Source organism: Haliotis rubra, unplaced genomic scaffold (genome assembly GCF_003918875.1).
Source record: "Haliotis rubra isolate DU_JTF1 unplaced genomic scaffold, ASM391887v1 Scf71, whole genome shotgun sequence".
NCBI classification, from domain to species: domain Eukaryota; kingdom Metazoa; phylum Mollusca; class Gastropoda; order Lepetellida; family Haliotidae; genus Haliotis; species Haliotis rubra.
Window position 1 is genome coordinate 859895 of NW_025767424.1, and position 27597 is coordinate 887491.

The 27597-nt window shown below is 35.8% G+C and overlaps 1 protein-coding gene across 1 annotated transcript in view; it reads left to right on the forward strand.

The window, feature by feature from the left end:
- LOC124259093 (tyrosine 3-monooxygenase-like) overlaps positions 1 to 27597 on the forward strand; it is a 67657-nt gene that overhangs the window by 10097 nt on the left and 29963 nt on the right. Inside the window, exon 2 of the mRNA XM_046693184.1 lies at positions 20279 to 20521. Coding sequence (XP_046549140.1) covers positions 20279 to 20521 — 243 coding nt within the window. The remainder of the gene's footprint in view (positions 1 to 20278; positions 20522 to 27597) is intronic.

The following is a 27597-nucleotide window of genomic DNA, read 5'->3' on the forward strand; positions in this document are numbered from 1 at the left end:
AATACAGGCAAGGTAACAACATGTACCACAATTTAACGTGTTTTGGTTTGAGGCAGACTGGAGAATGAACATCGGTGGGTGGGTGTAGGGGGTATCTTATGCAACTTTTAGTATTTGTGTGGCAATGTCACGGCGGTGGACGATAAAGATGTGCTTGCACATTCGACCTGTGTCAGAAATCAAACTCGACTCTTCGGCGTTAAAGCGAACGCTTAACCACTAGGCTCTCTCAGCGCTCTCTGAAAAGGACAAGTATTTCTGTGGAACGTGTGTACTGTTCTAGTCAGTAAAAAGGAAATACCTCTACTGGAATAAGTTTCACATACATGTATTTTACAATTGTTCAATATCGTCAATGCTTTGTCTACCTCGGGGCGTATTTTTTATCCCCCAACACAATCAAACTCGAAGCTCAATCAGACCAATAAATCAACGCTATTTGATTCCCATTACGGTAGAACAAATACGACGAAGTTATAATTGAAGAATATCTGATCCAAAACCAAATTTCGATTGTCAATATTTGAGTTAGGGTGCGCTCTCTCGTCAACCGTAAACGATAAATCATATTCAACTCTACAGACAATGCATGAATCAATGACAGATCGATACCTAGAATCAGACATCGGACATCAATACATTCATGATAATGAACTTCGAGGAAAAGGAGAACACTCATTGTTTGGCTTGTATAAGCCGAATAGATAATTCTTCATTTATTTTTAGTGCATTGGACATTTTTACGAAATGGTTTATGAAATATTCTTATGTTTATTACAAGGCTTAGCCCCTTTTATGTTTTCTTAAAAAATAAGACAATGTCATTGATTTATTTTATTAGAGTACCTACTAATGTGATAAGAAATATGATTGTGTAAACAAACCAGAGCCAGTGGATGGATGCTATGTAAAAACGTCGCCAATGTTGCAGAGAACATTCATTGATTTTAATTTGATCAGGTTAAAACATTGTTCATTTCTTTACAATTCTTTATTGATGTGTTCCCATTCGTACTTTTTATTCGTTCGAATAAACACCCGTCAGTATTTAAGCCCTTCAGCAATTTTACAAATATCTTCTTACTTTGTTTTCAAGCAAACAGTTATTTTAATAATAATTGATTTTTAATCGACGCCATTTTCAGAATGATTATATAGTTGAGTTTGAACTGACAACATTAGCGCTTCTTTGAAAAGTGATAATAATAATAATAGTCCATGTATATTGCGCGTTTATCCATGCACATTGCATGCTCAAAGCGCTGACATGTTACTGAGTAATGGCAACTGACTGACTGACTGAGTTTAGTTTTACGCCGCTTTTAGCAATATTCCAGCAATATCACGGCGGGGGACACCAGAAATGGGCTTAACACATTGTGCCCATGTGGGGAATCGAACCCGGGTCTTCGTCGTGACGAGCCAACGCTTTAACCACTAGGCTACCCCACCGCCCCAGTAATGACAACCTTCGCGTATGCATGTTGATAATCCTACTATACTAAATACATTTTGACAGTTGTGACAAACTTGTAAAACGTTTATAGTTATTAATCCACTACATGTTGAGAATTGCAGCATACCTGTGAATAGTTATTGTCTATTAATTACATGTTGGCACTTTAAAGCAGACCGGTAATGGTTTATTGTTATTGACTGTCCATTAATTACATGTTGACACTTAAAGCAGACCGGTAATGGTTTATAGCTGTTGTCCATACATGGTGACACTTATAACAATACCGTTATATGATTATAGTTATTGACTGTCCATTAATTACATGTTGACACTTAAAGCAGACCGGTAATGGTTTATAGTTATTGACTGTCCATTAATTACATGTTGACACTTAAAGCAGACCGGTAATGGTTTATGGCTGTTGTCCATACATGGTGACACTTATAACAATACCGTAATATGTTTATAGTTATTGACTGTCCATTAATTACATGTTGACACTTAAAGCAGACCGGTAATGGTTTATGGCTGTTGTCCATACATGGTGACACTTATAACAATACCGTAATATGTTTATAGTTATTGACTGTCCATTAATTACATGTTGACACTTAAAGCAGACCGGTAATGGCTAATAGCTGTTGTCCATACATGGTGACACTTATAACATTACCGTTATATGTTTATAGTTATTGTCCATTAATTACGTGTTGACACATAAAGCAGACCGGTATAATCAGTAATAGTCTATAATCAGTACATATATCAATCAGACGTTTTCCAACGAATATTTGAACGTTTCAAGTTCAGTCATATGTATAACTAGTTATTCACCAGGTAGTTTAGATTATTGTTTTACGGCGCTACTCCAGTAATATTTACAGAACACAGGGGCACAGCGGAAATAGGATACAGATCTTCGAATTATTCGTGACGAGCGTATGCCAAATAACAACTTTGGCTACATCACCTTCCCTGCCAATATAAAATGCAATTATGATGGAAAGCTGTCAATAATATTTGTGATTCATTCTACCTCAACCTGCATTTCTACTCATTACATCTAATTGGATTCTACATGATAAATACTACTCACAAACCACAACATGGAAACATACGCTTACCGGATGGACTGAACTTCAGTCATATATTGCAAACAGAAGCAACAAACCCTTTCCAAGCCAAAGGATCATCGGAAATAGAGAGGAAAACCATCTGACTTTTCAAAATATGAATGTGAGTAATCAAAATATGTTTTTCATATACGAGTATGTAGAATCATCAAAAACGATACAAATGCAGTTATTTTTATGTTTTACTTTTCTACATATTATCTGTTAAGCTCAAGCAATTTGGATTTGCTATGTTCCAGTCTCACGATCCCCATTTTGTTTGACCTTTTGTCTTGGTTCCCTCAAAATCTACAATAAATGCATAAAAAACGTCAGGAAACAAAATATGCAAGAACTATTTTGTGTGTTTGAGATTGATAGACGTCCCCTAGAATCACACTTAGATATTAAAGTTCATAAAAAAGCAATTTGACATTACAATCGCTTGTTAAAGTGACTCCCCCTTCATGTTGACTGAAAGAGCTTGTTTTGGAGACACTACCCATCCCCCTTCTGATGACGTAATCATAAGGACATAACTTATTCTAATGTTTTCACTTATTCATACATGATGCCAAGGGTTCAAACTAAACACTGAATGGTCACACAAGTGTCAGCTCACAATATATTGTAAACATTACCAGCTTGAATATCTGGACACAACGTTTTAGGAAGATTGAAATGGGGTGTCCTTAAAAACAGCCCTCGACTAAATATGAATTAAGCAATCCAAATCTTTGACTGTTGATTATGACGAGAAGTCATCAATACTATACTGAACATATTTTATATGATATATTCTGAGGGCATACCATTATCCAAGAGGTACAAAATGACAGGTCGTTTTTCATTTTCTGCAGTTTTGTTAGAAATATTATACCCAATGACTAATATCTCGTTCACTACATTACCCACACATGTGAAATTTTGAATATGGCTTTGCTAAAGATTTCTTCCAAATAAAATGGAAGCTTTTCAAACATTGGACATCGAGAAAACAGTTAGTCTACGTACTTTTTGATCGACCCACGTATGTTTATGACTTGTAGAACATATGTTTATGACCTTCATCGATAGAGTCAGAGGTGAAAATATACGTCAACATGACTGTTCTGTAACAGCCTATAAAACGAAAGTGTAACAAGCAATTGAGATGCTGTAACCAAGACACGTTGGATGACTTGTTAACTTTTCCATATTTAGGTCCTAGTCAATATGGAAATAATGGAAAGGTAAATGTGTTTCATATTTACTTGTTTTTTAAGTATCCCACTAACATATTGCTAAGTGTGATGATATGTCGGGTAGCACTAAGAGCAATGCTGAACACAAACAAACAATAATAATCATGACGAAACTGGATAATCAAATCCTGATACGACTAAGGAACGCAACGACGACTTCCAACACACCACCAGTCCCCCCTATTAGGACAAAGTGCCGGTATTCTTGTACCATGGGATATTTGTAAATCTGTAGTTGGTGAGTGATAAAGTCTTATTAGAGGTTGACCACATCCCATATTTCAACCTGACTGCTCTGTCATGTCACTGATAGCAATTTTTGTGCAAAATAGTAGTGACCATGTAGCGATGACCACGACCAGACATCGTCTCGTCTTACCATTGGGCGGAAAGGATGAGTGTCACTTCCGGTTGCCTAGAAAACAAGTGACTATGAATTAATGTTACGAATACAGCATCACCTCTTCCCGTCGAGTCTTTAATTTCTCGTCCTCTAAGAATAATACCAATTACCTGTTTTGACTGACACCACTATTAGTCTGGTAATGAAGGTGTCTCGCTTTTCTCCAATACCAACAGGGTCACTCGGATCCCTGGTTGCAGAAGGAACAGTCACCACCGTTTGGATTCATGTTGATCGCCTCCGTGGTGTAGTGGTTAGAGCGTCCGTCCGGAGAGCGGAAGTTCGCGGGTTCGATCCCCGACCGCGTCATACCAAAAGACGTTAAAATATGGTACTTGTTGGTCACTGCCTGGCGCTCGGCATTAATGGGTACAACAAGGACTGGTCGGCTCGGAGTCAGCATAATGTGTCTGAGTGGGGTATCCATGCTTCACTGTGGCATGGTATCTCAGTAGGCTAGCACTATAAAACCAGCTGAAGTCTGGGCTAGTACAAGCAGCCGCACCTACACATACACACACATGCACGTCGTCGTATGAGCGAAATATTCTCAAGCACGACGCTAAACCCAATTTCACCTCACCTCACCTTGGATTCGTGTTATCATGTCAGTCATTCATTGCTAATATTGTCGCCAAAAGCATTTACGTACAAACTGGTTACATGATTTTATATTATTGTCATCAAAGGTGGTATCCCAAACCAGCTAAACTAAATATTGTCAAAGTTATCTACCTTTTACTTTATACACAGTTGCTTTTGACACCAGAGGTACATGTATGTACACGTTGTTATTTAATACACGGTTGAACTAATCATCATTATCACCAAAGGTATATTCTGTCTGGTTATTATGTACATATTGACAAATACATTATTATCATCTTGGTAGTTACTAACTTGTTATTTCATATGCAGATCTATTTATCGTTATTGACTCAACTAGTATATTCTACCTCTTTTTTCTATAACCAGTTCGTTATTGACAGAAAAGGTATGTGCTTGTCATAGACACAGTTGAATTCATCGCTATCGTCATCAAAGTTATACATAAATATGCATTTGATCTTACTAATAGTGTGTCAATAAAACAGTTGCTCATTTCCCTGTAGAATCAATATCAAGTTCCACTTGTTTATAAAAGGAATATATGTCAGGCTATAAATCAGTTCAAACCGTTCATCTTTTATATTGTGAATTTACAAACATAATCCAGAGTGCCTCAAAACAAATAATATATCGAATTTTTATTTTGAATTTGTTGAAGAGTACTGACTGTAATATAAAACGCAGACCCTTAATGGATATATAGTCGTGGTTCTGTTCATTACTATCCATTACTACAAGCCAATAATCGCAGTCCACATTCACGCAAGAGTCGGTTACCATGGCAATTATTTAAAAACGATAACTCCTACTTACAAGACTACTTTCATACCAGACTTCAGGGTAGACGATATTGTCCATTTTACCCTTCTCATGCCCATTCTCAAAGTACACAACGATTGAATTACTTAAAGCACGCGATAGGAAATGTTGACGAGCTAAGTGCTGCGTCGATACTGGCGCATGCTTCTTCAAAGAACGAAGCCGGCAGTCTCCGTACATTATGTGAGCCTGGAGATTTGTTAGTATACTCATGTGGTCCTGGCGTCGCTTTAACATGTGTAAAACACTTGCTGACAAGATTGTGAGGAGTGTCTATAATTGCTTGAAGGGATTGGTGATATGTTGGTGGCAGTGGGTATATTCAATGCATATTTGCATTAAAGACTGTTGTTGACGAGTCGTACGTTGTTAAGGAGATCGTCAATTGGGTTACAAAAACGGTTATAACGAACTCAAAGGGACCACTTGTTTTAGTTCGTCTTATCCGCCAGTTCGTTATAAGCACGTAGTATACTGTATGCTGGATAAATGTTCAATTGATATCAGTTTCGTAATTTGTTTCGGGGCGGTGGGGTAGCCTAGTGGTTAAAGCGTTCGCTCGTCACGCCTAAGACCCAGGTTCGATTCCCCACATGGGTACAATGTGTGAAGCCCATTTCTGGTGTCCCCTGCCGTGATATTGCTGGAATATTGTTAAAAGCGGCGTACATATTAGACATATTAGGTACTACAGGACAATACGTGTATAATGAACCTGCTTATGTCGAACTGATGGATATAACGAATTGTTTTGGTTCCGACCACTTGATGCATATTTTAGTCCAAATACGTGTAAGGACAACGGTTACAACGAACTAAACTTAAAGATCGACGAGTTCTGGTTTTAACCCGTTAATGCCAAATACAGGCAAGGTAACAACATGTACCACAATTTAACGTGTTTTGGTTTGAGGCAGACTGGAGAATGAACATCGGTGGGTGGGTGTAGGGGGTATCTTATGCAACTTTTAGTATTTGTGTGGCAATGTCACGGCGGTGGACGATAAAGATGTGCTTGCACATTCGACCTGTGTCAGAAATCAAACTCGACTCTTCGGCGTTAAAGCGGGCAGCAACCACTAGGCTCTCTCAGCGCTCTCTGAAAAGGACAAGTATTTCTGTGGAACGTGTGTACTGTTCTAGTCAGTAAAAAGGAAATACCTCTACTGGAATAAGTTTCACATACATGTATTTTACAATTGTTCAATATCGTCAATGCTTTGTCTACCTCGGGGCGTATTTTTTATCCCCCAACACAATCAAACTCGAAGCTCAATCAGACCCACAAATCAACGCTATTTGATTCCCATTACGGTAGAACAAATACGACGAAGTTATAATTGAAGAATATCTGATCCAAAACCAAATTTCGATTGTCAATATTTGAGTTAGGGTGCGCTCTCTCGTCAACCGTAAACGATAAATCATATTCAACTCTACAGACAATGCATGAATCAATGACAGATCAATACCTAGAATCAGACATCGGACATCAATACATTCATGATAATGAACTTCGAGGAAAAGGAGAACACTCATTGTTTGGCTTGTATAAGCCGAATAGATAATTCTTCATTTATTTTTAGTGCATTGGACATTTTTACGAAATGGTTTATGAAATATTCTTATGTTTATTACAAGGCTTAGCCCTTTTATGTTTTCTTAAAAATAAGACAATGTCATTGATTTATTTTATTAGAGTACCTACTAATGTGATAAGAAATATGATTGTGTAAACAAACCAGAGCCAGTGGATGGATGCTATGTAAAAACGTCGCCAATGTTGCAGAGAACATTCATTGATTTTAATTTGATCAGGTTAAAACATTGTTCATTTCTTTACAATTCTTTATTGATGTGTTCCCATTCGTACTTTTTATTCGTTCGAATAAACACCCGTCAGTATTTAAGCCCTTCAGCAATTTTACAAATATCTTCTTACTTTGTTTTCAAGCAAACAGTTATTTTTAATAATAATTGATTTTTAATCGACGCCATTTTCAGAATGATTATATAGTTGAGTTTGAACTGACAACATTAGCGCTTCTTTGAAAAAGTGATAATAATAATAATAGTCCATGTATATTGCGCGTTTATCCATGCACATTGCATGCTCAAAGCGCTGACATGTTACTGAGTAATGGCAACTGACTGACTGACTGAGTTTAGTTTTTACGCCGCTTTTAGCAATATTCCAGCAATATCACGGCGGGGGACACCAGAAATGGGCTTAACACATTGTGCCCATGTGGGGAATCGAACCCGGGTCTTCGTCGTGACGAGCCAACGCTTTAACCACTAGGCTACCCCACCGCCCCAGTAATGACAACCTTCGCGTATGCATGTTGATAATCCTACTATACTAAATACATTTTGACAGTTGTGACAAACTTGTAAAACGTTTATAGTTATTAATCCACTACATGTTGAGAATTGCAGCATACCTGTGAATAGTTATTGTCTATTAATTACATGTTGGCACTTTAAAGCAGACCGGTAATGGTTTATTGTTATTGACTGTCCATTAATTACATGTTGACACTTAAAGCAGACCGGTAATGGTTTATAGCTGTTGTCCATACATGGTGACACTTATAACAATACCGTTATATGATTATAGTTATTGACTGTCCATTAATTACATGTTGACACTTAAAGCAGACCGGTAATGGTTTATAGTTATTGACTGTCCATTAATTACATGTTGACACTTAAAGCAGACCGGTAATGGTTTATGGCTGTTGTCCATACATGGTGACACTTATAACAATACCGTAATATGTTTATAGTTATTGACTGTCCATTAATTACATGTCCATTAATTACATGTTGACACTTAAAGCAGACCGGTAATGGCTAATAGCTGTTGTCCATACATGGTGACACTTATAACATTACCGTTATATGTTTATAGTTATTGTCCATTAATTACGTGTTGACACATAAAGCAGACCGGTAATGGTTTATAGCTGTTGTCCATACATGGTGACACTTATAACATTACCGTAATATGTTTATAGTTATTGTCCATTAATTACATGTTGACACTTAAAGCAGACCGGTAATGGTTTATAGCTGTTGTCCATACATGGTGACACTTATAACACAACCGTAATATGTTTATAGTTATTGTCCATTAATTACATGTTGACACTTAAAGCAGACCGGTAATGGTTTACAGCTGTTGTCCATACATGGTGACACTTATAACAATACCGTTATATGTTTACAGTTATTGTCCATTAATTACGTGTTGACACTTAAAGCAGACCGGTAATGGTTTATAGCTGTTGTCCATACATGGTGACAATTATAACAATACCGTAATATGTTTATAGGTATTGTCCATTAATTACATGTTGACACTTAAAGCAGACCGGTAATGGTTTATAGCTGTTGTCCGTACGTGGTGACACTTATAACATTACCGTAATATGTTTATAGTCATTGTCCATTAATTACATGTTGACACTTAAAGCAGACCGGTAATGGTTTATAGCTGTTGTCCATACATGGTGACACTTATAACGTAACCGTAATATGTTTATAGTCATTGTCCATTAATTACATGTTGACACTTAAAGCAGACCGGTAATGGTTTATAGCTGTTGTCCATACATGGTGACACTTATAACATAACCGTAATATGTTTATAGTTATTGTCCATTAATTACGTGTTGACACTTAAAGCAGACAAGTAATGGTTTATAGCTGTTGTCCATACATGGTGACACTTATAACAATACCGTATTTATTGATAGTTAATGTCCATTAATTACATGTTGACACATAAAGCAGACCGGTAATGGCTAATAGCTGTTGTCTATACATGTTGACACTTATAACATAACCGTAATATGTTTATAGTTATTGTCCATTAATTACGTGTTGACACTTAAAGCAGACAAGTAATGGTTTACAGCTGTTGTCCATACATGGTGACACTTATAACATTACCGTAATATGTTTATAGTCATTGTCCATTAATTACATGTTGACACTTAAAGCAGACCGGTAATGGTTTATAGCTGTTGTCCATACATGGTGACACTTATAACATCACCGTAATATGTTTATAGTTATTGACTGTCCATTAATTACATGTTGACACTTAAAGCAGACCGGTAATGGCTAATAGCTGTTGTCCATACATGGTGACAATTATAACATTACCGTAATATGTTTATAGTTATTGTCCATTAATTACATGTTGACACATAAAGCAGACCGGTAATGGTTTATAGCTGTTGTCCATACATGGTGACACTTATAACATCACCGTAATATGTTTATAGTTATTGTCCATTAATTACGTGTTGACACTTAAAGCAGACCGGTAATGGTTTATAGCTGTTGTCCATACATGGTGACACTTATAACATCACCGTAATATGTTTATAGTTATTGTCCATTAATTACGTTGACACTGACACTTTTAAAGCCAGACAAGTAATGGTTTATAGCTGTTGTCCATACATGGTGACACTTATAACAATACCGTTATATGTTTATAGTTATTGTCCATTAATTACATGTTGACACTTAAAGCAGACCGGTAATGGCTAATAGCTGTTGTCCATACATGGTGACACTTATAACATTACCATAATATGTTTATAGTTATTGTCCATTAATTACATGTTGACACTTAAAGCAGACCGGTAATGGTTTATAGCTGTTGTCCATACATGGTGACACTTATAACATTACCGTAATATGTTTATAGTTATTGTCCATTAATTACATGTTGACACATAAAGCAGACCGGTAATGGTTTATAGCTGTTGTCCATACATGGTGACACTTATAACATTACCGTAATATGTTTATAGTTATTGTCCATTAATTACATGTTGACACTTAAAGCAGACAAGTAATGGTTTATAGCTGTTGTCCATACATGGTGACACTTATAACAATACCGTAATATGTTTATAGTTAATGTCCATTAATTACATGTTGACACATAAAGCAGACCGGTAATGGTTTATAGCTGTTGTCCATTCATGGTGACACTTATAACATTACCGTAATATGTTTATAGTTATTGTCCATTAATTACATGTTGATACTTAAAGCAAACCGGTAATGGCGTATAGCTGTTGTTTATACATGTTGACACTTATAATAATACCGTAATATGTATATAGTTTTTGACTGTTCGTTGATTACATGTTGACACTTAAAGCAGACCGGTAATGGTTTATAGCTGTTGTCCATACATGGTGACACTTATAACATTACCGTATTATGTTTATAGTTAATGTCCATTAATTACATGTTGACACTTAAAGCAGACCGGTAATGGTTTATAGCTGTTGTCCATACATGGTGACACTTATAACATTACCGTATTAATTACATGTTGACACTTAAAGCAGACCGGTAATGGTTTATAGCTGTTGTCCATGTTTGTTTATAGTTAATGGTCCATTGGTGATTATAACATTACCGTAATATGTTTATAGTTATTGTCCATTAATTACATGTTGATACTTAAAGCAGACCGGTAATGGCGTATAGCTGTTGTTTATACATGTTGACACTTATAATAATACCGTAATATGTATATAGTTTTTGACTGTTCGTTGATTACATGTTGACACTTAAAGCAGACCGGTAATGGTTTATAGCTGTTGTCCATACATGGTGACACTTATAACATTACCGTATTATGTTTATAGTTAATGTCCATTAATTACATGTTGACACTTAAAGCAGACCGGTAATGGCTAATAGCTGTTGTCTATACATGTTGACACTTATAACATTACCGTAATATGTTTATAGTTAATGTCCATTAATTACATGGTGACACTTAAAGCAGACCGGTAATGGTTTATAGCTGTTATCCATACATGGTGACACTTATAAGATTACCGTAATATGTTTATAGTTATTGTCCATTAATTACATGTTGACACTTAAAGCAGACCGGTTATGGTTAATAGCTGTTGTCCATACATGTTGACACTTACAACATTATAGTCCGTTTGACTTCATTTGAGACCGATGAATTGCTCACTAACAAAAAATCTAATAAATGCAACGAACTTTTCACGGTTACATGAAATCGACAGACCAACTCTGATGATTTGTCTCATAATTTGGGACACCCGAATAAAAAAGTTGTTTAACAAGCGATCATTATTTCGTTGTCACGTTTTTCTGAAGCCTACAGTATCAGAATAAAGCCTACAAAACATTTTCTCCTTGAACAAACAAGTTGGACAAACGATTTCACAGCCATCAACAAATATTGACAAATGCCCGCTCCATGATCAATCATGTAAGACCATTAATCCTGCGGTATAAGCTGTAGCAGTAGCCAGCCAATAGATAGATAAATCCCTCACACGATCCCCATTTACCTTTAATCTCTCTGAAATAATACCCATTAGTATTGCATATAATACGCATTTATATTGCATACAGTGTTCACAATGTTTGTCCACAGCCCTGTTGTTATTACCCCCGGTAAAATATTTATTCTTGATTTTGTAAATACAAACAATAAATGACACGTTTATTCCATTAGTTGATTACATAATTTGCCTCACGGAATAATGACACTGTTTCATGGTATAACATTCGTCTCGCTATTTTCTCATGTAAATATTATAGCTCCAAATGAGGCTAGAGCGCGAACATCAATACTGTGTTCTGAAAGCAATGGCAATACTATGTGAATGACTGAACCATTATGTTCAGCTCGAACGGTGGACAGGGATGACGGATTTCTGGTTGCTAGTGGACGTCATCGATCAAGTGTAATAGTTTTACCACATAATGTAAATATAAAACGTCTATGACAGATAATAATCAGTCTCGATCATATCCTGAAAGAGCTTCCATTGAGCTGAGGTAAAACAGTAATGAAAAGTATATGAAGAGATCATTGGAAATCATTTGGCACCGGGTGTCTTGTTCTATCTGTAACATCGGTATTAAATAGTGATGATATTAGGTGTTACCGGCCTTAATACCGGTGTTAAAAGTAAATTGTCAGTCTAAACATCACCTCACTTGTCATGCATGAAAACTATCATGTATTACAATAGTAATCTATTTGAGTAGCTATGTAGAGGTGAGGTGAAATTGGGTTTAACGTCGTGCTTGTGAATATTACGCTCATATGATGACGTGCATGCGTGTGCATACATGTGTATGTGCGGCTGCTTGTACTTAAGCTGGTTTTATAGTGCTAGCCCACTGAGATACCATGCCGCAGTGAAGCATGAATACCCCACTCAGACACATTATACTGACTCCGATCCGACTAGTCCTTGTTGTACCCATTAATGCCGAGCGCCAGGCAGGGACCAACAAGTACCATATTTTAACGTCTTTTGGTATGACGCGGCCGGGGATCGAGCCCGCGACCTTCCGCTCTCCGGGCGGACGCTCTAACCACCTAACCACGGAGGGGGTCAGCTATGTAGAGATATGAATGTGGTATATAGAGGCAAAGGGATGATTCAGGTCGCCTTATGACGGCGTTCAGCTGGTAACATCAATCACATGGTACGATCGGAAGTGTAGAGAAATGAAGAATTATGCTACATTAGGACTGAGATCAAATTATATCAATACCTTTAAGTGGTTTAGCGGTCGAGTAGTTAGGCTATGTGATTTGTAAGCTGTCCTGCATCCGAAACCATACCGCCGGACAAAAGGATGGATATCCTTTAAAACTGGATTTGACCACACTATTACGAGGAAGGGGGGTGTATAATAACGTTTCACATGTGCCGCGATACATGGACCGTATGTAATCTACTCTTACGTTGAGCTTTACAAACCACGTGATAATATTTCGAGGAGGTAAGTTGTACGCCGCTTTTAGCAATATTCCAGAATATCACGGCGGGGAAATGAACTTCACACATTGTACCCATGTGGGGAATCGAACCCGGGTCTTCGGCGTGACGAGCGAACACTTTAACCACTAGGCTACCTCACCGCCCCGATAATAATTGAAGTATATGATACATCACATGGTGTTTAAGGTAACCCTCCCTGTTTGAGTGTTGTTTTTTGCGAACCACGGTTTACTCAAATGATTGTTGTTTTGCGAGAGCACTTAATTAAGACGTTATTTTAAGTCTTCCAAACTTTAGTATGTCTATATTCCTAAAAAATGTCTTAATAACTGTGTGACTGAGTTTTGGTTTTACGCCGCTTTTAGCAATATTCCAGCAATATCCCGGCGGGGGACACCAGAAATGGGCTTCACACATTGTACCCATGTGGGGATTCGAACCCGGGTCTTCTTAATAAGGAACGTCAATGTTTGAGAATTGTATTTATCCAAAATATTACAAAACTTATCATAAGGTTACTAGACTGTCAACGGTTGCAGAAATACTGTAAAATGTAGGTCCAAATTCATCCAGGTTACCCGTATGATATACTGGACAAAATAAGTTAGGGATATTGGTATTTTTATGATTTATATTTTATCAGTGTGTCTATGAATAAATAGATCATTATTCATAATTTCAAAATTTACATATATCCCTAACTATTTTTGTCCAGTATATATATCACCATGGAATAGCCATTTCGTGTTTGTTTCGTATTCACCAAACAAGGGCTGTACATTATTTCCCCCGGTAGTATAAATACGTAATTATATTTAAAAAATTGGTCAACACCCTTTCAAAAACTAACATACTTTCAACAAATGTGTGGTTAATAGGCAGCCTGGTTTTCGTTGTGCCAAACTATATACAAACACTAAGTGGCATCCAGTGCCGAACTGTAGACACTGCAGCTAATCGATAGCTTTATAGTAATGCCATTCTCGTTAATACGGACAACCGTTTTGTTAGTAACAAACTATGCATAGGTATTTTCCAATGTTATTCATTATTCCTAATATTTTGTATTCAGTGTCTGTTTAGTAGTAAAGACTATCGTTGATGGATGTTTTGTATGACAATTGATTCTGATCATATTTCTTTTTTCGATATTGTGAGATAATAGTAGATTTTTACGCGATTCGATTTGCGTTTGAATATTTCTTTGTTTCGCGGGCATAATCGAACTTAGCAAAGGTGAAGAGCTGGTTGTATAACGTTGTTATGGCTGCTGTCGGTGTGCCTTAAGTAACACGTAATGGTGGGGTAGCCTAATGGTTAATGTGTCCGTCAGGTTCGATTCCCCACAGGGTACAATGTGTGAACCCCATTTCTGACGTCCCCCGCCGTAGTATTACTGGAATAATGTTAATAGTGGCGTAAAACAAAACTCACTCACTCACTTAAGTAACACACTTGTTAAACAAAGGGCAACTACATTTGGCATGGTATGTATCGGGAGAATAAAATGTTTATGATTTAACATAACTCAAAACCAACTGGGAGCTTCACTCCATCAACACATCCTCCGAGTAAAGATTTGAACAACGCCCGTCCCGTCCCGAAAAATGAACGACTATCGCTAGCTGTAAATAGAAGCGAGAAAACAATTTCCATTTTCACAAGATAGCTTTGATAAATGCAGAGTCGATTTTATGCTTCAGATTGTAAAATGGTCTTGTGTATATAAATCACTATCAAATACTAATATCAGGTGTTTGCGAAAAAGTGATGGTATTCTGACCATGTGTTCTGATGGTATTCTGGTGGCAAAAACCACGCAAAGACAAGGCAATTATTCACCTGAAATAGCACGGGAACATATGGTTCAAGTCATAACAGGGAAGAGCGTTAGGCATAACTTTTGTCACTCATTCGTGCAAATTGGCAAAATCATCCACATGTCTGTTAAAAAACAAAAACAACTCTACTGAGGGGTTGAATGTTTTACCCCTGATCAAACAACGTTTGAGTCGTATGGTGCTCTTTGAAATCTTGAGACCATGCTCGGTTTTGCCTAAAAATGTGCAATGTAGACAGCTGAAATTAAATATATTGTTTGATTTTGAGCAGATATTCCAATTCATATGCATAAAGAAAACGATCCGTATGATCGGGAGCTCAGTTCGTGCCAAATCGGATGCCTTCTTTTTGCCTAAACAGCATTGTGCAGTAACTGGGGTATGCTGCAAAATATCATTTAATCATTAAACTCCCTAACATTATGTTCTTGCTATTATCTGTATAGTTCATGGAGTCGCAATAAGGAGTAGCATGCATAACATCTCATTAGGAGTAGCATGCATAACATCCCATTATGGAGTAGCATGCATAACATCCAATTAAGAGTAGCATGCATAACATCTAATTAAGGAGTAACATGTATAACATCCCATTATGGAGTAGCATGTATAACATCCCATTATGGAGTAGCATGTATAACATACCATTAGGAGTAGCATGCATAACATCCCATTATGGAGTAGCATGCATAACATCCCTTTAACGAGTAGCATGCATAACATCCAATTAAGGAGTAACATGTATAACATCCCATTAAGGAGTAGCATGCATAACACCCATTAAGGAGTAGCATGCATAACATCCCATTATAGAGTAGCATGCATAAAATCCCAATAAGGAGTACCATACATAACATCCAATAAGGAGTAGCATGCATAACATCCCTTTAAGGAGTAGCATGCATAACATCCCAATATGGAGTAGCATGCATAACATCCAATAAGGAGTAGCATGCATAACATCCAATAAGGAGTAGCATGCATAACATCCCATTAAGGAGTAGCATGCATAACATCCCCATAGGTGTAGCATGCATAACATCCCATTAAGGAGTAGCATGTATAAGAACTTCTTTATCATTATGCATTCGCAACTTTTCATGGCGACCTTCACACCGTCAGGTACAAGAAGCAATGTGTATATATGATATAATATAATCTCATACAGAAGTTGTTTCCCATCATTCTGCTTGTCGTCCTCATTACATGTCATCAGTGACCCGTGATGATCCGGGTTAAAATTGGTCATCAACCATCACCCATGCTTCCTGTAAAAGGCGACTAACAGGATTGGCAGGTCAGGCTCGCTGACTTGGTTAACACGTGTCATTTTATCCCAATTGCGTAGATCCATGCACATGCTGTTGATCACTGGATTGTCTGGTCCAGACTCGATTATTTACAGACCACCGCCATATAGCTGGAATATTGTTGAGTGCGGCGTTAAGCAACAATCAATCAATCAAACATGCCATCAGTGCCCAGAGAGAACACTGGTTGCGTAAACGTGTGTCATTGTTGTTACAGTACAATTGAAAAAAAGTGCCAAATTAGGGAAATGTGTGCACGCATGAGCGCGTGTGCATGCGTAAGTATAACTTACTTGTACATATATTGGAATTTTAAGATTTCTTTTTTTCTATGCATGAAAGATGCCTAAAAGCAAAATCATCGGGTTGTTGAAAAAAGAAATAAGATGTTGTTAAGTTTTTACAAAATATTTTGGCTCATAGTTTTGTCAAACTGGCGATCCCTTATCAAATGTTCAGTCTGTTTAAGCGTGGGTGACGTTAACTCACTTATCTGTGAGATGTCAGCTCTCATCCTCGATTGTTTTGCAAATCAACACATGTCAATGACCTCTATCATTAGAGTCTGGTGTCCGGGAAGACCCAGTGACGTTACTATACTATTAATGCCAACCTGTATATACTGAGAGTCTACAATTATTGCTAAACGCTGTAAGCATATCATTGTCTGCACATCAATCTGAAACTACCTCTGTCCAATGTAAATATCACAGAACCTATATATAACCCTACTCTACCCCATGTAAACGTCCGGCTAACTGATCATGGCATACAGTTCTACAAACGTACCAACCTAATTCAGTATCATATGACTCGTCTATAACGAGTCTAAAAACATCCCTAACCACTGTAAACGTGTCATGGTTTACACACCAGTCTGCAATTACCTGTATCTAATATAAACAACATATACATTGTATCTATTTCTGCAAACATATGTTCACCACGTAAATATCACGTTATCTGATCATGACATCAACAATCGTACCTGTACCATATCAACATATCATCGCTTGTACCATATCAACATATCATCGCCTGTACCATATCAACATATAAATCGCTTCTATCATGTCTACAATCACGCCACAGTAGTATCAATAAAGGACAGAATATATTACTTTATTGAAGACCTTACAAGACGTATACACCAATAAAGGACAGAATATATTACTTTATTGAAGACCCTACAAGACGTATACACCAATAAAAGACAGAATATATTACTTTATTGAAGGCCTTACCAGACGTTTACACCAATAAAGGACAGAATATATTACTTTATTGAAGACCTTACAAGACGTATACACCAATAAAGGACAGAATATATTACTTTATTGAATACCCTACAAGGCGTATACACCAATAAAGGACAGAATATATTACTTTATTGAAGACCCTACAAGACGTATACACCAATAAAGGACAGAATATATTACTTTATTGAAGACCCTACAAGACGTATACACCAATAAAGGACAGAATATATTACTTTATTGAAGGCCTTACAAGACGTATACACCACTAAAAGATAGAATATATTACTTTAATAAAGACCTTACAAGACGTGTACACCACTAAAAGATAGAATATATTACTTTATTGAAGACCTTACAAGACGTGTACACCACTAAAAGATAGAATATATTACTTTATTGAAGACCCTACAAGACGTATACACCACTTAAAGATAGAATATATTACTTTATTGAAGACCTTACAAGACGTATACACCACTAAAAGATAGAATATATTACTTTATTGAAGACCCTACAAGACGTATACTCCACTAAAAGGATAGAATATATTACTTTATTGAAGACCCTACAAGACGTATACACCACAAAAGGATAGAATATATTACTTTATTGAAGACCTTACAAGACGTATACACCACTAAAAGATAGAATATATTACTTTATTGAAGGCGCTACAAGACATATACACCAATAAAGGACAGAATATATATCTTTATTGAAGACCCTACAAGACGTATACACCACTAAAGGATAGAATCTACTACTTTATTAAAGACCTTACAAGACATATACACCAATAAAGGACAGAATATATATCTTTATTGAAGACCCTACAAGACGTATACACCACTAAAGGATAGAATATACTACTTTATTAAAGACCTTACAAGACGTATACTCCACTAAAAGATAGAATATATTACTTCATTGAAGACCTTACAAGGCGTATACACCAATAAAGGACAGAATATATTACTTTATTGAAGACCCTACAAGACGTATACACCAATAAAGGACAGAATATATTACATTATTGAATACCCTACAAGACGTATACACCAATAAAGGACAGAATATATTACTTTATTGAAGGCCTTACAAGACGTATACACCAATAAAGGACAGAATATATTACTTTAATAAAGACCCTACAAGACGTATACACCACTAAAAGATAGAATATATCACTTTATCGAAGACCCTGGAGACGTATACACCACTAAAAAGATGGAATATATTACTTTTTTGAATGCGCTACCCCAATAAGGACAGGTATATATCAAAGACGTATACACCACTAAAGGATAGAGATCTACCACCTTAAAGACATGTCACCAATAGGACAGAATATATCTTTATTGAAGACCCTATAAGACGTATACACCACTAAAGGATAGAATATACTACTTTATTAAAGACCTTACAAGACGTATACAATTCACTTAAAAGATAGAATATATTACTTCATTGAAGACCTTACAAGGCGTATACACCAATAAAGGACAGAATATATTACTTTATTGAAGACCCTACAAGACGTATACACCAATAAAGGACAGAATATATTACATTATTGAATACCCTACAAGACGTATACACCAATAAAGGACAGAATATATTACTTTATTGAAGGCCTTACAAGACGTATACACCAATAAAGGACAGAATATATTACTTTAATAAAGACCCTACAAGACGTATACACCACTAAAAGATAGAATATATCACTTTATCGAAGACCCTGCAAGACGTATACACCACTAAAAGATGGAATATATTACTTTATTGAAGACCTTACAAGACGTATACACCACTAAAAGATAGAATGTATTACTTTATTGAAGACCTTACAAGACGTATACACCAATAAAAGATAGAATATATTACTTTATTGAAGGCCTTACAAGACGTATACACCAAAAAAGTACAGAATATATTACTTTATTGAAGACCCTACAAGATAGATACACCAATAAAGGACAGAATATATTACTTTATTGAAGGCCTTACAAGACGTATACACCAATAAAGTACAGAATATATTACTTTATTGAAGACCCTACAAGATAGATACACCAATAAAGGACAGAATATATTACTTTATTGAAGACCTTACAAGACGTATACACCAATAAAGTACAGAATATATTACTTTATTGAAGACCCTACAAGATAGATACACCAATAAAGGACAGAATATATTACTTTATTGAAGACCCTACAAGACATATGGACGTTTATTGTACAGATTGAATTACTTTATTGAAGACCTTTCAACCATTATAAGCTTATGTTACTTTGATAAAGACCTCACAAGACGCATACACACTAAATGATGCAAAATATATTACTTTATTAAAGATCTGTAAATTAACGGTTCGATTTTATAATCCTTTCAGCACGGTGGAGGCTGGCGACACAGGAGTCTCATTGACGATGCCAAATTTGAGACGGTAACGAACCAGGAGTTTGAGAGGAGGGAGCGATTCCTCAGCCGAGGGGATTCAATCAGTGAGGAGGAAGTCTTTGTCCAGAATGGTGGTGCAGCTTCCCCTCCCGCCGTTGGTCATAAGCTTCATGGGGTCATTGTGACGGTCAAGGAGGGAGTGGGCAACCTAACCAGAGTGCTGAGAGTCATTGAGGTAAGAACACCACCAGTTTGCTGGGAAACATAATTGTAAATATTTGCATGTAATATGTACGTGGGCCTGAGGCCTTATTACTGAAATAAATGAATGAATTAGCATATCGAAATATGACGAAATGCTTCTGCCACTGCAATTTAGATTGGCTGTGGTTACCAACATAGAAACTGTACTTATTCGAATATCTACCGAAACAGATTCAGATCTGCTGAAACAGGCAAAATAGTAATGAAAATGATGTAAAAGATGAATGAAATTCAGTGATGACACCCGGTGTTAGCGAAGTGGGTATAAATGTAATGCTTCCCGGTATCACCTACCCCTCACACTATTTGCAAACCCTTAAAGATCCGGGTTCTTGTCGTAAGAGGCGAGTAACTGGATCGGGTGATCAGACTCGCTGACTTGGTTTACGCATGTCATCGCATTCCATTTGCGTAGATCGATGCTCATGCTGTTGATCACTGGATTGTCTGGTCCAGACTTGACAACCGCATATTGCTGAGGGTGGCGTTAAACACCAAACAAAAACAAACAAACACAAAAACACAAAAACAAGCAATATTTTGTAAAATAAAGTTTTGTAAGACAAAGGAAACTATAAAAAGGTTTGCCGATGGAAAGTAAGTGAACCATCATACCCTGACACGCTCATACCATCAACACCTGGTTTTATCGGACGTGGATCCGGTCAGATAAGTTGTAATTGCGCATAATACTTTCTGCTTACGCTATATTTTCAATTCGATGTCCAGCTCTAAATGTTTACCTTATTTAAAAATCATCCACAAAGGGATATCGTATCATTCGCCGGCTAGCTATTCTCAAAACGTTCGTAGCCTTACGAACTTTTTAAGCCCATTAACTTAACTTTGATCGTAGCCAATGTGTTAAGAATGGGCTTACGAAGTTCGTAGGGCTACGAACGTTCGAGAATAGCTAGCCAGGTTATTAGTTCAGACAAACAGGTGATCAACAACATTACACCACCGTTTTCTTACTCGCCCAGGGGGCAGTGGGGTAGCCTATTGGTTAAAGGCGATCGCTCGTCACGCCGAAGACGCAGGTTCGATTCCCCACATGGGTACAATATGTGAAGTCCATTTCTGGTGTCCCCCAGAAAAATTGCTGCAATATTGCCACTAATACCCATTCACTCACTCACCCTTACAGATACCAAAGAAATAATCCGGTACACATCATGTTGATGATCGCGTTGGGATCTCTTTTTTTAATTTTTGAAAAAAAGTTAACTTTGCTTCGCGACCAATAATGACTGCAGTTGGATGCCTTCTTTTCAAAGGGCAGAGTTCCTCATTTCAAACGCTATTCTTGATGTCTATTGACAGTTTTTAATTGGTTATTACCACAAGTGATCGTAAATATCGCTTGGATGACCGTCGTCTTAATTGATATGGCACTGCAAGTGAAATGAGTAAAATATTGATCTGCGTGGGATCTAAAGAATAACTCATAAAGAAACAGTGTTCTGAACAGCATGAGAAATATAAACTTGCAATTGACAAAAAAAATCTTCTTATATGCATCTTTTTGCTAGCTGCTATTTTGACTAAATATTAATTATTAGATAGGTTTTACGTCATATGAAAACCAATTTTCTCTGTTTTCCGTCATGTTACAATCTACTAAAGGAGACTTTGAATGAACGAGAAAAAGTGTACAGTTCACCAGTCATTCAATTATTTTTCTTTTATGTGGGCGGTGGGGTAGCCTAGTGGTTAAAGCGGTCTTTCATCACGCCGAAGACCCAGGTTCGATTCCACATATGGGTACAATGTATGAAGCATATTGCTGGTGTCCCCCGCCCTGATATTTCTGGAATATTGCTAAAAGCGGCGTAAAACTGAACTCACTCACCCTCTTTTAAGCAAAGGAGGTTGAATAACTGACACAGGGGCTGTCTCTGTGGTCTGTACAGGGCTAATTAGGGTGTGAATCCGACATGATTGACGAAAGCATTGTATTTGAATCTCAAAAGCTGTTTTACACCAGTCAGAAAATATTCAAATAACCCTTGATTAACGTTCTTCTGCTAAATACACTCAAACAAACGACATGTATTTCAAGAAAGTTCTAAACAAGGTTATCGTGGCTACTCCATATATTGTCTCAGCGCGCTATGTCAGATATCCTGGTTGTTTAACACACAGAACCCTATAGCTTGTCATACATTAGTCATTTGCAGCCATCAATTTTTGGTTTCATGTTTGTAAACGTTGGAGATACGTGTGATGCGATATTCCTGTGTACATTCTATACTTCAGGGACTTTGTCTATATTTGGTTTATGGGATAGTTTTTGTCTGGTCTGATTTCCCCTTTCCATAACAATCTCTCGTCATCCCAGTTGTCGATCCAAAATGTCTGTTCCACGTATTTGTGTTATATTGTTGTATTTAGATTGCATGCGATGAGTATTGTCATGTGATATATTGATTTCAGGGATATGTCTGATATGTGATTCCAGACTACTGAGTGAGTGAGTGAGTGGGTGAATGGGTGAGTGGGTGAGTGAGTGAGTGAGTGAGTGAGTTAATGAGTGAGTGAGTGGATGAGTGGGTGAGTGAGTGAGTGGGTGGGTGGGTGGGTGAGTGGATATGTGCTTGTGTGAGTGAGTGAGTGAGTGAGTGAATATTGCTTAACGCATTATATCAACTATTTTCGGTTGCATGATTATAAATGTTGGAAGATGCATTAATTGCGTAGATAATTATGAAAGTACGTTGACTGCAGGCATGGAAAGCTTATAGCATGATATGTTGATTAAATGCGTATGAAAGTAGACGTGTGTTATGTTGAATACATGTATATGAAAGTTGTAGTCTGATATGTTGAATGAATGCATATGAAAGCTGTAGAGTGATATGTTGAATAAATGTATATGAAGGTTGTAATGTGATGTGTTGAATAAATGCATTTGAAGGTTGTGGAGTGATATGATGAATAAATTTATATGAAGGTTGTGATGTGATATTTTGAATAAATGCATTTGAAGGTTGTGATGTGATCTGTTGAATAAATGTATATGAAGGTTGTAGTGTCATATGTTGAATAAATGTATATGAAGGTTGTAGTGTCATATGTTGAATAAATGTATATGAAGGTTGTAGTGTCATATGTTGAATAAATGTATATGAAGGTTGTGATGTGGTATGTTGAATAAATGTATATGAAGGTTGCGGTGTGATGTGTTCAATAAATGTATAAGAAGGTTGTAATGTGATATGTTGAATAAATGTATAGGAAGGTTGTAGTGTGATATGTTGAATAAATGCATATGAAAGTTGTGATGTGATATGTTGAATAAATGTATAAGAAGGTTGTGATGTGATATTTTGAATAAATGCATTTGAAGGTTGTGATGTGACATGTTGAATAAATGTATATGAAGGTTGTAGTGTGATATGTTGAATAAATGTATATGAAAGCTGTAGAGTGATATGCTGAATAAATGTATATGAAGGTTGTGATGCGATGTGTTGAATAAATGTATATGAAGGTTGCGGTGTGATGTGTTGAATAAATGCATTTTAAGGTTGTCATGTGATATGTTGAATAAATGTCTATGAAGGTTGTAGTGTGATATGTTGAATAAATTTATATGAAGGTTGTGATGAGGTATGTTGAATAAATGTATATGAAGGTTGTGATGTGATATTTTGAATAAATGTATATGAAGGTTGTAGTCTGATATTTTGAATAAATGTCTATGAAGGTTGTAGTGTGATATGTTGAATAAATGTATATGAAGGTTGTGATGAGGTATGTTGAATAAATGTATTTGAAGGTTGTGGTCTGATATTTTGAATAAATGTATATGAAGGTTGTAGTGTGATATGTTGAATAAATGTATATGAAGGTTGTGATGTGATATGTTGAATAAATGTCTATGAAGGTTGTAGTGTGATATGTTGAATAAATTTATATGAAGGTTGTGATGAGGTATGTTGAATAAATGTATTTGAAGGTTGTGGTCTGATATTTTGAATAAATGTATATGAAGGTTGTAGTGTGATATGTTGAATAAATGTATATGAAGGTTGTGATGTGATATGTTGAATAAATGTATATGAAGGTTGTGATGTGATATGTTGAATAAATGTATATGAAGGTTGCAGTGTTATATGCTGAATAAATGGATATGAAGGTTGTAGTGTGATATGTTGAATAAATGTATATGAAGGTTGTAGTGTCATATGTTGAATATGTTGAATAAATGTATATGAATGAAGGTTGTAGTGTGAATATGTTGTGATGTGATATAATAAATGTATATGAAGGTTGTAATGTGAATAAATGTAGGATTGAATAAATAAATTTGAAGGTTGTGGTGTGATATTTTTGAATAAATGTATATGAAGGTTGTAGTGTGATATGCTGAATAAATGTGTAAGAAGGTTGTGATGTGATATGTTGACTACATATATATGAAGGTTGTAGTGTGATATGTTGAATAAATGTATATGAAGGTTGTAGTGTCATATGTTGAATAAATGTATATGAAGGTTGTAGTGTGATATGTTGAATAAATGTATATGAAAGTTGTGATGTGGTATGTTGAATAAATGTATATGAAGGTTGCGGTGTGATGTGTTGAATAAATGTATATGAAGGATGTGATGTGATATGATGAATAAATGTATATGAAGGTTGTAGTGTGATATGTTGAATAAATGCATTGGAAGTTTTGATGTGATATGTTGAATAAATGTATATGAAGGTTGTGATGTGATATGTTGAATAAATGTATAAGAAGGTTGTGATGTGATATTTTGAATAAATGCATTTGAAGGTTGTGATGTGATATGTTGAATAAATGTATATGAAGGTTGTAGTGTGATATGTTGAATAAATGTATATGAAAGCTGTAGAGTGATATGCTGAATAAATATATATGAAGGTTGTGATGTGATGTGTTGAATAAATGTATATGAAGGTTGCGGTGTGATATGTTGAATAAATGCATTTTAAGGCTGTGATGTGATGTGTTGAATAAATGTATATGAAGGTTGTAATGTGATATGTTGAATAAATGTATATGAAGGTTGTGATGTGGTATGTTGAATAAATGCATTTGAAGGTTGTAGTGTGATATGCTGAATAAATGTATATGAAGGTTGTAAAGTGATATATTGACTACATATATATGAAGGTTGTGGTGTGATAATTTGAACAAATGTATATGAAGGTTGTAGTGTGATATGTTGAATAAATGCATTTGAAGGTTGTGATGTGATATGTTGAATAAATGTATATGAAGGTTGTGATGTGATATGTTGAATAAATGTATATGAAGGTTGTGATGTGATATGTTGAATAAATGTATATGAAGGTTGTGATGTGGTATGTTGAATAAATGCATTTGAAGGTTGTAGTGTGATATGCTGAATAAATGTATATGAAGGTTGTAAAGTGATATGTTGACTACATATATATGAAGGTTGTGGTGTGATAATTTGAACAAATGTATATGAAGGTTGTAGTGTGATATGTTGAATAAATGCATTTGAAGGTTGTGATGTGATATGTTGAATAAATGTATATGAAGGATGTGATGTGATATGTTGAATAAATGTATATGAAGGCTGTGATGTGATGTGTTGAATAAATGTCTGTGAAGGTTGTGATGTGATATTTTGAATAAATCCATTTGAAGGTTGTGATGTGATATGTTGAATACATGTACCTTAAAGTTGTGATATCATATGTTGAATACAAGTACATGAAGGTTGTGATATGATATGTTGAATAAATGTATATGAAGGTTGTGATGTGATCTGTTGAATAAATGTATATGAAGGTTGTGATGTGATAATTTGAATAAATGTATATGAAAGTTGTGATATGACATGTTGAATAAATCCATTTGAAGGTTGTGATGTGATATGTTGAATACATGTACCTTAAAGTTGTGATATCATATGTTGAATACAAGTACATGAAGGTTGTGATATGATATGTTGAATAAATGTATATGAAGGTTGTGATGTGATATGTTGAATAAATGTATATGAAGGTTGTGATGTGATCTGTTGAATAAATGTATATGAAGGTTGTGATGTGATGATGTGATCATGTTGAATAAATGCATTTGAAGGTTGTGGTGTGATGTGTTGAATAAATGTATATGAAGGTTGTGATATGACATGTTGAATAAATGCATTTGAAGGTTGTGGTGTGATGTGTTGAATAAATGCATTTGAAGGTTGTGGTGTGATATGTTGAATAAATGTATATGAAGGTAGCGGTGTGATGTGTTCAAAAAATGTATATGAAGATTGTGATGTGATGTGTTGAATAAATGTATATGAAGGTTTTGATGTGATATGTTGAATAAATGTATATGAAGGTTGTGATGTGATATGTTGAATAATTGGATATGAAGGTTGCGGTGTGATGTGTTGAATAAATGTATATGAAGGTTGTGGTGTGATATGTTGAATAAATGTATATGAAGGTTGTGATGTGATATGTTGAATAAATGTATAAGAAGGTTGTGATGTGATATTTTGAATAAATGCATTTGAAGGTTGTGATGTGATATGTTGAATAAATGTATATGAAGGTTGTAGTGTGATATGTTGAATAAATGTATATGAAAGCTGTAGAGTGATATGCTGAATAAATATATATGAAGGTTGTGATGTGATGTGTTGAATAAATGTATATGAAGGTTGCGGTGTGATATGTTGAATAAATGCATTTTAAGGCTGTGATGTGATGTGTTGAATAAATGTATATGAAGGTTGTAATGTGATATGTTGAATAAATGTATATGAAGGTTGTGATGTGATATGTTGAATAAATGCATTTGAAGGTTGTAGTGTGATATGCTGAATAAATGTATATGAAGGCTGTGATGTGATATGTTGAATAAATTCATTTGAAGGTTGTGATGTGACATTTTGAATAAATGCATTTGAAGGTTGTGATGTGATATGTTGAATAAATGCATTTGAAGGTTGTGATGTGATATGTTGAATAAATGTATATGAAGGTTGTGATGTGATATGTTGAATAAATGCATTTGAAGGTTGCGGTGTGATATGTTGT